This window comes from Vidua macroura, chromosome 7 (assembly GCF_024509145.1).
Source record: "Vidua macroura isolate BioBank_ID:100142 chromosome 7, ASM2450914v1, whole genome shotgun sequence".
NCBI classification, from domain to species: domain Eukaryota; kingdom Metazoa; phylum Chordata; class Aves; order Passeriformes; family Viduidae; genus Vidua; species Vidua macroura.
The window spans coordinates 10577656-10592431 of NC_071577.1; the positions used below are offsets into that span (position 1 = coordinate 10577656).

Genomic DNA, 14776 nt, shown 5'->3' on the forward strand with positions numbered 1-14776 from the left:
CTCTCAGCTTCATTTTACTGGGAGATTTCCCATTTGGTATCACCAAGGAAACTTGTATCCATTTCCTGATATATATTTTAAGTCTGATAGCGAAGTCACCGTGGTGATGAGAGAGTTTCAGTGAGAAAGACTAGTCCTTAAAAATACAGTTTCAGAGGTGAAGAAGAATTATCAAGTCCCCTTTCCAGATGCAAACTGGTTGGGGAATTCTTCTATGCAGACAGTAAAGCAGGAGTAATGAACCTCAGAGGCCAGAGCAACATCTTTTTTCCAGTGCCTCAGCTTTTGGGAGGAAAGCAATCGAGAGGTGGTCTCCAGCCTGAGTGACCAGATTTGACACTTCAGCAACCAAGCTGAAGGCTCAAGATGAGGAATCCAAATATCCAGAGTCCCAAGGAGTAAGGGCAAGAAATGTCTACTGTCACTAAGATTTTCTTTCCTTTGCAGGGGTGGGGAGTGGTAATTGCCTTGTTTCTGGCTTTGTGAAGTCCTGCCTTGAAATTGCTTCTTCAGTGTGGGTGTATGTTGGGGAATATGAAACAAGAAGGCCTTATAGGTACGATTGCCTAGCGTGGGATTGGGAAAGTGCAGAGAATGTGAGCCAGATTGAGATGGAAACGAGCTTTGAGGTGACAGACCTTGGTTGCTAAGTAGCTGGTGGGCAGTGGTGTAGCTGGTGGAAGATAACTCCCTTTTTTGACCCACAGACAAAGCAAAGGGTCACATAAAGTATTCTGTCTCATTCCTCAAAAATGTAGAGCTTATCTGGCACTTGTAACCCTCCCCTGAAGTATGATGTATCTGTAATCCCATTGGTCCAAAGTCCTTTTCTGCGCCCTTGATAAGGTGTACCAGAGAAGCTGGGGCCATCTTCTTCCTCTCCATCTTCTTGTTCTTCTCTCTCTTTTGCCTCCCTCTCTCTCTGCTCTCTTGGACCTCTCTGGCTATCTCGCCCTGCCCCCACTCCTTGGGCCTGCTTCGGGCTGTGCCTGCAGCTCTGAGCAGGGCCCCAGATAAACCAGATATCCTAAGACCGGGCTCTAGAGATCTCTCATCTCTGTCTGTCCTGACCATCCTGGACCAGCGTTTGCCATAGGTGTACTGGTAAACTTTTCCTAATTCTCCCTGTCTTGGAGAGGCAGAAGCCCTTCCAAGGGTCTTATATTGGCAGAAATCTTTATATTGTTGCGAAGGACCACCATGAGAGCGAAAGACGGCAGGAGGAAAGTAAGAGCCTATATCAAGGAGAAAAAGAGAAATAGGTACTGAGTAACAGAAGGATTGGTGGGTGTTGTACTATCAGAAGTGCTTCTTGTAGATTTCTTTATTTTCTAAATGGAGGCAGCAAGGAAAGACTCATTTTTCCCTACTGTAAGCAGAAACCAGTTTTTAAAAGCGTGTGACCACAGCCTGGTCAGCAGTGGTACAAGTTTCCTGGGCCCACAAATATGCTTTGTATGTGAGCTCTCTTGCCGTTTGCTGTATGCTTCTTTTCTGCAATATTCTATAGTTTTCATAGTTTGTACACTCCAAAGTGCTACTGGGGATGCTTTGAATTACAATAAGAGTACAAATATAAAATTACAAATAAGAATAATTAAACTGTAGGCTTTGCTACAATGGAAAGAAAAACAGGTAGCAAGCTGTGACATCCTGATGTTTTGTCACATCCCGAAAAGTTTCTACTCCTTTATATGCATTATCTTTATGGAGTCTGCTCTCCTTTTGTCTACAAGGGCGTACTGGTATTTGAAGATCTTTGAAATCCTGGGCCTTAAGGTAACCACCAGTTTTTATGCACAATGGAGCATATGCAGTGTCCTGACACTATGCTTAAATCCTTGCCAGCAGCCTCTGAGAACCTGCACCTCAGAAATGAGGAAACTGCTGGGTGATGAAGAGTTGAATTCTGTATCTTGGGAAAGCACAAGTAAAGGAAGTAACTCTATGTTTTAATACCTTTGTGTTACAACAATTTGAAGCACAGTTAAGGGTATCCTTATAGATCAGGAGTGTCCTTAAAGTCCTTAGAGCTTCATGTTTGAGGGCTGAGAAGAAAGCTCCTCCTAGCAGAGCTCATGCTTACCTGATGTGAAAGAAGGGATACCTGGGATATCTAACTTCCAGCAAAAATGACAGCTGCTCTACCTTTTCATCAAGAGAGGCTTGGAGACAAGGTGGCAGAAAGGTGGCAGAGGTTGAAAGGCAGATTATTTTTGGGAATAGTTAAGCCTATAAGATAAACATGTGGTTGCTGTAGTGTCTGCAGACCCTTCCTACCTTTTATGTTTTTGAGTAGGTCTGTGACTGATGGAGCACTTGAATTTGTTGTGCAGAGTAAGCTAGGGAAGTGCTAATTCTCTGTGAACCTTAGGAGAAGGAAAAAGAGTTGTGGAAGGGGTGAAAATGAATCCCTCTCTCTATGAAGGAATATTCCTGGTAGTGGTGAGGAAATATTGCTGCCATGATATACCAAGAATCCTCTGTACAGCCTAGTTTAAACCCTGCTCAGCCTAGATAGGCTCAAATAGGAGATGGAGCAGAAAAGGGTGATTGGGATGGTCAAGGGGGATGGAAAAGCCACTGAGAGGGAAATAGGCAATACTGCCTGTGCATTACTTGGAATGAAGTCTATTGAAATGAACCTCTGTCACTACTTCCCTGTGAGGGAGAAAACACATTTAAATTTAAAACGATAGCCGAACCCCAGCAGCGTTTGCAAAAGCAAGAAGAAGTGGATATTAGCTGATCAGGAATACATTTAGTCTGTGAATAAGGCACACCGTAAGAACTGTTTCTCCTGAAGAAGGCTGAAAAATGGCACTCTGGAGCAGTGCAGTGCAGTAGTCGTGGCTGTAGGATGCGGTGGGCTTGGAGCACACAGAACAGATACCGCTTCAATTGCCATTGTTCAGCTCACAGGCTGTCAGGCTGCCCGAGTTAAAAGGGCTCTGGAGATTACCTTCAGTGATCAAAGAGTGCAGGGTCTGTTGAAACAAAGTTCACTCCAGGAGAAACCCTGGAAAATCTTTTGGCAAGCAAGGGCAGAGTTGGAGCTCCTTGTGCCTTGTAACGTTTCTGGAACACAGGGAGGTTGCCTGTATCTTGTGTGAATAGAACTTCTTGCTTCCTAAAAACTGCCAGATGATAGTTCTCGCTGAAACACAGCGAGGGGAAACTTACTAGCTGTGAGTGTGTGCTGAGTTTGCCTGCCACGGGACCGGCTGTTTTCTGTCTGTGGAAGGGAGTTGCCTTCTATTGATGTTTTAAGAAGGTGTCCCTCTCTAAATCTGTGAAGTGTTATATTTTATTTGGAAAAATCTCTGTTTATCATGCTAGTTGTTAATAAAAACACCGTCTGCTGGCTTTTAACTTCATGGACATCTGGACAAGAGTGATTACCGTATGTTGAACTGCAACTTCATGAACTGCTCCCATTGTCTGAAGTATCTCTTGACACAATACACAGGAAGAGCTGGAGATGGCTGGATTTAGAAATTGATTACTTTTATCCTCTAATTCCAGGTGTCTATCTGAAAATTACTGTTGAGGGTGGAAATGACAAAATAGTGGATATAGGTCAACTGCTTGAGACGAGCAAACCTGTCTTAGTACATGTGATTTATTTAAGCCTTACCTTCTCTTAGATTTTTATTTTTTTTTTAAATCTTAGATTTGGGCAAATAATGCTTCCTCTTCCCAGAACACTTGCATCCAAATTCTTTTATTCCCTGCCTTTGTTAAAAAATAGCCGTGTCTTGCTGGACAGAAATTGATGTGCAGCATAGACAGTGATGGCAAGTGGTGGGGTGAAACCTTGCACTACTGTTTTACCTTGGCAGCTACTCCTGGGAGAAATGGGACTAGTCGGGTCTGACTTCCTGGAGGTTTTTCTCTTGTGATGGATTGACTTGCAAAGAAGTAATAATTTCCACTTGAAGCTTTTTCTGCAGCTAGGGAATTTTGCAGAGCAATTTTTCTGCTCTGTGGTACTTAATAAGGGGTTTGTTCTCCTTGCAACCCATGTCTCTGATGGAATGCTTGTACTCAGATCTCCTCTCCTGTCTGCTTTTGTGTGCAAAATCAGCTGCTCTGTTGTCCTTTACTGTGTCCTTTTGAATCAAATTCAACATTAGACATGTCAGAGAGAGTAGATGCATAGATCAAGAGATGTACAGCTGGTATGATTTGTCTTATTTTCATAAAATACTAGGCTAAAAGCATTCCAAACTTTATTTACAAATATCTCCAGGACCCTGACAGTGAGGTTTCCAGGAGGGGAAATTGCAATGGGCTAGAATAAGATCTTCGGGGTGGTATTCGGGCAACTTTTCCTCCTGTTTTAAATGGAAAAGGACAGGGAAATTTTTGCTTTACCCAGACTTTTACTGCTTGGAAGACAATATGGGTGCATGGAAACTGTGAAACCTGCGAGTGCCAACTGCTCTAGGGGGAAGGGTGTATGCTCAGTTATTGTGGCTCACTGATGCTGGGTAGATACAGGCACCAGTGCCTCTTCTGGGATCTGGATCTCCTGAAGCTCCTGATTAGGTTTGTGTTCACCCATGACCGGTTTTAAGCCTGGTTCAGTGACTGTTGTGAAGACTTTCTGTGGCGGCTTTTCCTTCTGCTGTTGGCAGCTGAGTGAAGCTGTGGTGTTACCTGGCCTGTTATTTCGTTTTCTGCATATCTTCAGGGCTTATCACCGACTGCTTAACAGGCAACAAAGCATTTGAGCAGAAGATTAGCGCGTACTCTGGTATTTTAACCCTGTAGTATTAGGACATCTCTTAGTACCTGCCTCACCGACGATGTAAATTTGTGTTTGCTCCCGTCTGAGCAGTTCTTTTGCCTGTGTCAGGGATGTGTGGTTCCCGTGCTGACTGCAGGAAAGCAAGGCTTGCTTTCTGCCCATGTGCTTGTGTGGAATAGAAAATAAAAAAATCTATTTTAGGCAAAGTTCTCGATTACAGCTGATTGCTGGATTGTTCCCGGGGGACTGAAACCTCTGGTGAAAGAAGTGATCTGACTTTGTGAGGGCTGATGATTGTAAAAGTGTTTTGTGGGCACCTGCTACTGGGAGCTCTTTTGAACCCAAGCTCTGGTGAGGTGGCAAGCTGCTGGTGTGTGACATACAGCAAACAAAGGAGATCCCCTAATATAAATAAACCTTGTTTTACCTTGTTTTTTTGTGCCCCTGTTCTGCAAGTGTAACCTTTGGATTGGGCAGGATCCCCCAAAATTGGCAGAAAACTTTAGGCGGCAGGTTGAAAGATGAAGATAATCAATTTAAAAGGGCACCGACTGCTTAGTGGAGTTCGGCTATCCAGTAGTAAAAGATTTTTTTGTTTCTTTTCTGAAAGAATGAGGGTGTTTTCTATGTGTCCATATCCCTTACTGACAACTTTTTCAAAGTTGTGTTGTCCAAACACTGTCAATCTGAAATTTAGTCTTTGGAGAAGATAGGACCTTTGACAACTTTTGGCTTTGCAGTCACATTTTGGTCCTTATTTTGAAAAAGACTCAAGGAAACCTTAGCAAGGTGTATGTGCCAAAAATTGACCTCCTTTGCTACTGAATACTTTATCCCTTTCTGTAGATGTGGACCTGGAATGATTATAAAACTCTGTGGCTAGGCAATGACTAAGAAAAGCCTAAATATAAGAAACCACCATGGATCCTGTTTCTGCTGAACTCAGTGGGAATTTAACCAGAATTTTGGACTGTAAATAGCCTTGGTAGTGAAGACCTATTTCTAGATGCATTGAAAACACCCAAGGTGTTATCCCCATTAAACTAATTAAAGAAAAAAAAAAAAGAAAAGAAACCCTCCAGAATAACCATTTATTTACATAAAATGCCACTTCACACCTGTAATCTTTGAAGCCTGTGAATATAATACAAAATGTAAAGGAACATTTTAAGGATAAAAATGGAGTAGCAGACATATTTTGACTGTATTTTCACAGCTGCTAAAGAAGAATGCCTTAGCAACGTTGAAAGACCCAAATGTTTTTCCGAAAACCTGGTGTGACTGACCCAGATGAGTTAAAGCAAGGCAGAAAGTTGACTTAGGAAATAGGTCAGCCCCAGAGTGCAATTACTGGTGGCAGTTATTGTGTTGTGGTTGCAAAATAATTATCAGAAGTAATTTGAAGACATGTACTGCTGGGACTGTAAAGTAGGAATAACAGAATAGATATACCCCATGGTCTCGTAGAGCAGGTAATATCTATGCTAATGTTATTCAAACCACTGGGAAAAAAATAACAGAAAGTAGCCATAGAGAAATGCAAACACAGCCCCCTCAGGCTGCCGAATTAGTTGGCTTTGTTTTTTTTAAAGAAAAGAAGGGCAAAGCTGTATCTTCTGCATACATGGCTCATGTGATTTTGGTTTTGTGGTGAGGTACTGTGCACCTTTTTGGTGATACCAGAGCTGTTCATAGTCTCATCATAATGTGAACAGAAACATGAGAGAGGCATCTCTCTCACTTTAGGGGAGATTACTGCTTAAGTGTGGGTTGTAATCAAGCTGATGTAAAAATAAAAGTGAAAACACCCCACCCCCACACCAAAACAAAAACCCCCAATACCCCCCCAACAAGCCCCAAAGAACTTCAGCAGCAACCAAACCTCTCACTTCTGCATTTATGAAGAACCTGTGTTCGGGTAATGAAGGAACTTTTATCCGCTGTTTACATCAGGAGATGATGTCCCAGCAAACATTTTGTACCTGTCCTAATGCAGTCTAATTATCACACTATCAGTTTTTCTAAACTGCAGTTAAGTCTCCATTGTTAAGCTATTAAGAGATGATATTGCCTCAGTGGTTGCAGCTGTTTGTTCAACAGTACCTTAAGTGGCCTGATTCTTTCTTGAAAATTACCCAATCTTTAGATAAATGCGTGGTGTTTGGTAGCAGAGGCCAGTGGAGCATTCGTTTCTCCTGTGGAATTCTCTGGTCAGATCTTCTGTCATCTAAATTGCAATCACTGGCGCGAAACTGCCCTAATCTGATGTTGCTGAAGGGCTGTTCCCATTTAGCTGATGCTGAATGCAAACATTCCTGCGGTCCCAGTACAAATACACCCCGTAATGCCCGCATTTTACTTTTGTAATTCACCAGAGTTGTTTGTTGTTAAGTGCTCAAGGAATCCAGTACATGTGTCATGTTCGGCGCCCACGGAAATTTAAGAGAGGTTGCACAAGGCTTCAAATAACAGCTCTTGCTTGGTAGGTAAGATGTGAGAAACATTAACTAATTCAAAAGCTCCGAATTATAAACTTTTCTACTTTGGAAAACACTGATTTGTGCAGTAGGACTGTGAGAAAGGAAGGAATTCAGAAACCGTTCAGACACTGGTGAAACCAAAAGGAAAGATGGAGAGTCAGAGGAAGCCTTTTAGTTCTTTGAGTGCTTTTACTGATGTTGTGATATCCATTAACATTGCTTCCTGAAATTCGTCAGTCGCGTTCCTCAAGTCCATTTTCTTGCAGGAAAAACAGTGGGCAGCAACATGGAGCTGTTTTCTGCATCCTCTTTTCCACAGGACATGGATGTGTCAGAGCAACAATTGAGAGCAGTCACAGCTGGGAAGGAGGGTGCAGGTGTTCCTGGCAGAGCAGATGGGAGGGGTCTGGAGGGAAAGCAGGGGTTTCCTCTGGATGATATCAACGTTTTATCACACGTGCCGATGTCGGGAAATGTAGCTCTGAGTGAAAAGGGCATTGTAACAGTTCAGCTGCAGAGTCTGCCTCGGTTTGCCTGGTGAACCAGCACAGGGTGTTTCCGATGAGCTTGCACCTTTGTGGGATCAGCTGGAGGCTGGTGAGACACCAGGTTTGCTGGCCAGCGGAACGGGATAAATTTAAATCCTGCCTCTTGCTAAATTGGTACTTGGGCTTGTCATGAGCAGCAGCTCAAGATGATGGGTGCAGCCGCTTTTGGTTTTGTTTTGTTCAAGTAATGACATTGGCAGCTTTTTGCATCAGTGGCCTGTCAATGTCCCCACTTTTGTGTGGCTGATTGCTCCTGGACTGAGAAAACTGGGAGGGGGTGGGCAAGCATAATTACAGCCTGACAGGGGCTCAGGATCAGACCTGGAACATGAAATCACTTTGAACTGCACTATTGAATTACTGATGTTGCACATTGTCCCTGTTAAGACTTAGAAAAAAGGGGGTTATCTTCTACAGCAAGCTGGTTGTAGTGAAACCAAAGGTTTGTGATGTTGGTGGGTTTTTTGTTTGTTTAATTTTTTTTGTTTTGTTTTTAAATAATCAGAGCTTGACGCATATGTAAGTACACCTGTGTTGGCTTTGATGGTAGGGAAATCGTCCTCTTGCTACAATGCCTGGAAAGAAAAAAAAGCATAAGCCACCTTTGCAGCCAGTGATAGTTCCAGTGCGCCAAACTCTTAAGTGTGAGCTAAGGACTGCACGGCTGTAGGAAGCTGCTGACAATTGATGCTGTTCTGCTCTTGGACGGTGATGTGGAAAACCTGGGACAATTCCGTAAGGTGCTTTATGCCAATAACAGGGCATTACTTCATTTCCCCCGTGGAGAATGTGTGCATTTAATTGTACAAGGCTTGGGGGGGTTTTGCCTAGTCTCTGCATTCTCTTCTATTTATAGTTGGCATTAGCTCTTTTTCCAGAATGGCCAATGGTAGGGTTGCTGTGGCTGTGGGATGCTGTGATTTTTAATTTGCCATCCTTGTGGCCAAGAGGGGCAAGAAGTTTTTAGATTCAACTGGAAATCTAAATTTTATCCCAGGCACTGCAAGAAGTGGATACAACAGTCTGTGTTTTAAAAGGCTGTGTGGCGTGGGAGTGTGTGGATAAAAGCATTTTAAAGACACAGCCTGGCCAGCACTTCTCCCAAGCATGTTGTCCAACACAAAACAGATCAAACTGTGAAGGATTACTGAATTGACTTTTAAAATATTTTTCTGAGAATGGAAACATGTTGCAAATGTTTTCACTCCATTGAATTTAAGGCTTAGATATGAGACCAAAGGGAGGAAGAACAGATTTGACACCTGCCTACAGAAAAAGGAGATATTTTGAAATCCTGCTGATCTTTCCTTTAGGGACAAGAAGGGTAAATTTGGGAGAAGCCTCAAGTGGTGGGTGGGTATGGGTGAGCCTAGAGAATGTTGGAGGAAGAATCTGATCTTCCTAATCTCTCAGGCACTGGGAGCAGGTTCTGGTCCCATCCCTCTCATAGATCTGGCTCTTGAAAATGGTTCTTGAGTAGCATTCATCTTTTTAAAGGTGTGTCAATACATCCAAAAGTAGAAGTCACTTGCTTTTATGTTTGCCACTGCTCTCCAAACTGTGGTAAGCATGCTGTCAGCAGTGCTGATGGGAAATATTAACAGCTGCAAGACATCTTTGAGTGTATGGCAAATACTTGGACATGGATTTGGATTGAGTTTCTGAGCTTTTTCTGAAGTTCAGCCATGTAATATTGCAAGGGTTTGATTTTTTTTTTTTTCTGTGTAGTGTGCTGATTTTTGACATTTTTTTATAAAGCTACTTCTAAAAATAGCATTTGGTATTTTGAAGGTGCTATATATTGATCTTCTACTACATTCTTCTATTAGATTAATTTCAGTTATTAAGTCCTAGTTAGTTGATTAATATATGTTTAAACATTGTTGGTTTCTCTTAGCAGTGCTTTTTCCCCCCACTTTTTACCTCAGATAGAAAACCAAATTATCCCACAGGCTGGATTTTCCTTTGTTAGTTAAACCAGAGCAGGGATTATGCTTGGATTCCACCAAAGCAAAGGCAAACAACGCTGCCATGGCAGAATACTCTTGAATCATAAGTGTAGGAGGTAATCTTTAATGAATTTTTGCAAAGGCTATAGAAAATGGCTTTGAGCATTCAGTGTTAATTAAGTTGTTTCAGCCTGTTCATTTTTTTCATCATTTGAGTTTCTAGTATTTTCTAGCTCGCAAGTTGATGAAAAATATTTTAACCATAGACTGCTGTAAATAATTGTAGAAAAAAACAAGCTGAAAACTAACCTTTGACCATAAAATGGAACTTTTTCAATTTATTGATAAGTCAATATGTATATACAACTTTTTGATCCAACTTATAATAGCAGATATAGTGTCTTCCTGCACCTCTTCTGCAAAACATGGCACTGAATTTGGAAATACATGGATGTTTTTGATGGGTTTGGCTGCTCTTGCTCTTGAAATTCCCAAGCAGTGATGCATGAAGTGTGGTAGGGGGTATGTAATTTCACAATGGTAAATGAGGTATTGTACTTAGAACTTAAATTTTAGGTTTAAATTGCCCTTATTAGGATTTTGTGTTGGCTTTTTTTATATATTTGGCCACAAACCCCATTATTTAATAAGTTCCATACTTGAGAAGGGCTTTATTTTTTCAGCCTTCAAAAGTTATTTGAGCATTAGTTGATGTATGGGAAGTAATTAGGTCACTGAAACAAGATTGGTAGTTTAAGGAATTTGTCTTAATGGGATGCAGAAGTTGAAGTGATACCTCTGAAAAGATTCTATGAATGCTTAAATTTTTTTTTTTGGTGATTCAGAGAGGTGAACTTTTAAGAATAAAAGTATCTCTCTCTACAAAAATATTTGTCCAGTGTTTCTGTTTAAAATAAATGCTCTTTTGTTTGTTTAGCAGAGTTGACTCAGCTTTGGTTGGTTACCATAGTTCAGCACTGTTTTTGCATTTCCATGTGAATTTCTAGTAATTCCCAGGCTTGGTTCAGGTTTTGGGGATCTTTTTGTATCTCTTTGTATGCTTAGCTGCCTGTGGAGCTGTGCTTCTCTTCGTTGAATTTGGAAAAACATCAAGCAAGACTTAAGTCTTGATCTGAAATCCCTCAAATGTCACTCACAGATGAAAAACATCAATCAACTTTTAGTGAAGTAGTGGCTGCAGGGAGAAAGGACTTTTCTTATTTTAAATTAGTGATCTCATGGAGAGGTACTATGGCAAGGTAGTACTGATTATCTAAGGTAATAGCTGCTCAATGGCATCTTGGGAAACAAGAAAAAATATTTAGAATTAAAATGTGCAGCAGTGGTAGATGGACCAAGGACAGCCTGATAGCATTCTGTAGCTGGGAGGTGGCAGCTGACTGGTGAAGTTGAGCTGCTGTTTTGTGTGGCTGTAGCTGTGCAGTAGCTTGGTTTGTGTGGTCAGCAAAGCTGTTCTCTCTCACCTCTGGTTCCGTTTGTGGCCGCTGCTGTGAATCCGTCCATTTTTCAGTCTCCTCGTGGAAGCTGAAAGCAGTAACTGTGTGCCCAGAGTTCTTGAGAAGCTCAGTAATCTTCACGTTTGGACTGGAGGGATAAAAGGCTGGGAGGATCAAATAAGTGCCAAATTTTGGCCTGACCTTGACTTCTTTGTCTAAATGACTTCCTTTATCAGACTTGCTTACTTTGTTTTGTTTGATCCTGGTCCCCTGTTCAAGCCCAGCTTCTGGCTTTTGCCACTCCGGTTATATTCGTGCAGTGTTTCCACTTGTCCGCTGGATTGTTGTTGCCCTGTGAAAATGTTCTCTAGAGCAACAAAATTACAAGTAAATGAAGTAATTTGGTAGCTTCATGTAGCCAATACCAGCGTTATACTGGATTATAGGCACTTAAGAGCCCAGGGTTTATGAACTAAGATGAAATAGTGTGGTTTTTGTCTCTGAGTGGGTTCACTGAGTTGGTTTCCATTTCAATATTCATGGAGTTGGAGAAATGCAAGTAATGGTGACAAAGAAGTTCAGATTAGGATTATTGACAAATTTAAACCCTAGTTTGGAGATCCTGATGAAGCTTTTGATAAAACACAGACTTACATGCGCTTGAACATTGTGTTGAAGTCATCCAAATACTCTGATTATGATGCCCACTAGAATCTTCATTCCTGTTTCTAGGAGTGTCATGTTTAATGTAAAGTGGACCAGAAGGCATTGTTGATGATTAGGAGTTAAATTTTGGAATCATGTGGACTACCTGTGTAGGTGCAATGACTTTGAGAATGTTCCTTGGAAATATAATTTTAATGTAGTGTTCTTTCAACTTTTATTCCTGAAATCGTGTTACTAGATAATGCCTGTGAATAATTAAAATAACCTTGAGCTAGCCTTTGCTGTTTGTTTTATTCTTGTTTCTTTTGTTTTTCCCAGGACAAAATGGCCAAAATGGAGGTCAAGACATCGCTTTTAGATGACATGATTGGGGTGGGAGATATGGTTCTTTTAGAGCCACTTAATGAAGATTCCTTCATCAATAACCTGAAGAAGCGCTTTGATCACAATGAAGTTTATGTGAGTATATGTTAAGAAATGACATCCTATGGGGAGCTATGCTGTCATTCTTAAGATATGTGTTTATTTATAAGGATACACACAGACTGAGTGCCTGAACATTATCTATTGTATTAGGGATGTTCTAAACCTTACTTGTGCTGTAGTCTTTCCTGTACGCCATTCTTGGCATTTGATCTTCCCCATCTGGGATATTCTTTTTTTCTTTTTCCCCATTACACGACATGGGAGAGCTCTGATTTTTCATAAAGAGCAGTTCCAGGACTGCTGCTGGCAGTAACTTTGATGCTCCTGTTGTCAGAGGGCATCACAGTTATAAATAATTCACTTACAGGGAAGGCACTTCCAGGATGTTAGAGTGGGCTGAAGCAGAAACAATACATGCTCAGAATATACTAAGGGTAACTTAAATATTGCTTGCTATCTTTGATTTGCAAAAAGCTTATGTTTATTGCAATGGTTGGGTTTTGAACTAAATACAATGAGCTCGGATATATGTGGAAGTAATCAAAGTCTTCAGGCATATTAATCTCTGAGTGATGATCAGCAGGAGAGATGTTGTGAACTGGCAGTTGAAACACAGGCAGGGAATGAAGAGGCAAATGGTGATTCCAGTTAAGCCTTTAATTTCCTGCTTCATCTCTTTGTTCCACTTTTGCTAAAATGTGCACAGTGCTGTATCTGTTTTATTGCTTAGGCTGTGTGAACTTAATGGTTTGTAGAGACTTTCCAAGGCTGCTGGTGAGCCTAAATATTTAAGCCAAGGTATGTCTATGATTTGCAAGCAATTGTGTCTGCAACTTACTCAAATCAAATAGGTGTTCTGTACTTAATTATAATTTAGCCTTCCTCCCCTTTTTAATTTTTGGTGTGATTATATTTTCCATTCTTGCTGAGCATATGAACCACGGTGGTTTCATTATACTGGAGATTGGAAAGGAGAAGGTATGGGAGGATCTGTGCTATTTTTGTTCGCTTCTTCTATCCCTTAGTTATCATCTGTGCTTTTCTACCTCTGCTATTCATTGTCTGCCATGTCTTTCTTCTCAGTTTTCTGGTTCAACCAGGCCTGCTCCCTTTTCTGGAGACATTAGGTTGGTAATATACAGTTGCTCCTAACTGCTATTGAATCATATCCACCAATTTGCTCCTTCAGGTTGTACTGACAATTGAACAATAAAATTAGATTAAGAAAAGACTCTCAGGATCCATGAAAACCTTGTTGAAGAAGAAACCAAAATGATGTATATTTTTGGAAACATTTTTTCCCCAATGATTAAAAAAATTAACCTTTTTTGTTTTTAAAGTTCTGTTCTACCTTTGAGAGTTACATTTGCAAAACTTTGTGTCTTGAGTTTTCCTTGTTCCTTGAAGATGGGTTCTATTCCCAGTGGATAACCCTTGGATGTTGATACAGACAAGTAGATATCATACTTCTCTTTTCTGTTCTTTCATCTTGTTTCTGGCAAATCCTTCACTTTCAGTAACTTCAGTGCCTGCCTCTTCTGGGGTTCAGAGGTTTTTTTTTCAGTCAGTGGTTTGTATGCTTAACATGTTCCACATCAGTTTTAGGGTTAATACTCTATTCCTAGTGCCTATGGGTGATTCTGAATCATCTAATTCCATTTAACTCAAGAAAATATGAAGGAAAAGAAAAGGAAAGAGAGCTGTTTGCCTGGAGATTAAAGGAAGCAGTAGCACCCAGCCCAATCTTTGGGTCATATTTGAAAGTTTTATTTAAAGCATTAAAGATGCAAACCTGTTCTGTGAGGGCACCCTGGACTATGCAGTTTCTTATGAAGGATTGCAGTAAATCTTAGGTGAGTGGATTTCTCAAGGAGAATTTTGATTTTTTTTTTGTTTTTTTTTTTTTTTTTTTTTTTTTTTTTTTTTTTTTGTTTTTTTTTTTTTTGTTTTCCTGTCAACTACTATGGATTTTCCTGTCAACTGCTATGGATTGCATTTAATTACATATTTCTGCTTAATTCAGACTGGATAGTTTTTCTTGAAAGAAATGGAATGTTTTAATAGCAAATAGGTGTTCTGTTTTGTTATTATCTGCTGTTACGAGCTAGCTGACAATGTGTGTTCAAACACACATGTCTTTGAGATGGTGACATTGAAGTATGTATTTCCCCCAGATGCTGATTCTGCTGCACCTGGCACTGATGTGCAGTGTAATTATCTGTATTTTGTGCTTTGGTAGGTGATACCAGGTGCCACTTTTCCCTGGCAATGTAGGATCCTTTGGCTTGCAAATGGGAAAGTCTGTTTTTTCAAGGTCTTACAAGCTCTGTGTGTGAATCCACAATATGAAGGCCAAATGTCACAGATGTTTGCAAATATTAAAACGTTCACTACATACAATGGTGGAAAAAAGAGATGTTCATGCCTGTGCCACATGCTGCTACCAAGTATGCAAGTTACTTGGCTTGTGATGCTGCATGGTTTTATTTAGCAAATC

The 14776-nt window shown here is 40.8% G+C and overlaps 1 protein-coding gene across 3 annotated transcripts in view; it reads left to right on the forward strand.

Moving 5' to 3' along the window:
* MYO1B (myosin IB) overlaps window positions 1-14776 on the forward strand; it is a 107365-nt gene that overhangs the window by 3385 nt on the left and 89204 nt on the right. For all 3 annotated transcript variants that reach the window (XM_053982159.1, XM_053982160.1, XM_053982161.1), the window contains exon 2: window positions 12172-12312. In XM_053982159.1, coding sequence (XP_053838134.1) covers window positions 12178-12312 — 135 coding nt within the window. In that variant the 5' untranslated portion in view covers window positions 12172-12177. The remainder of the gene's footprint in view (window positions 1-12171; window positions 12313-14776) is intronic.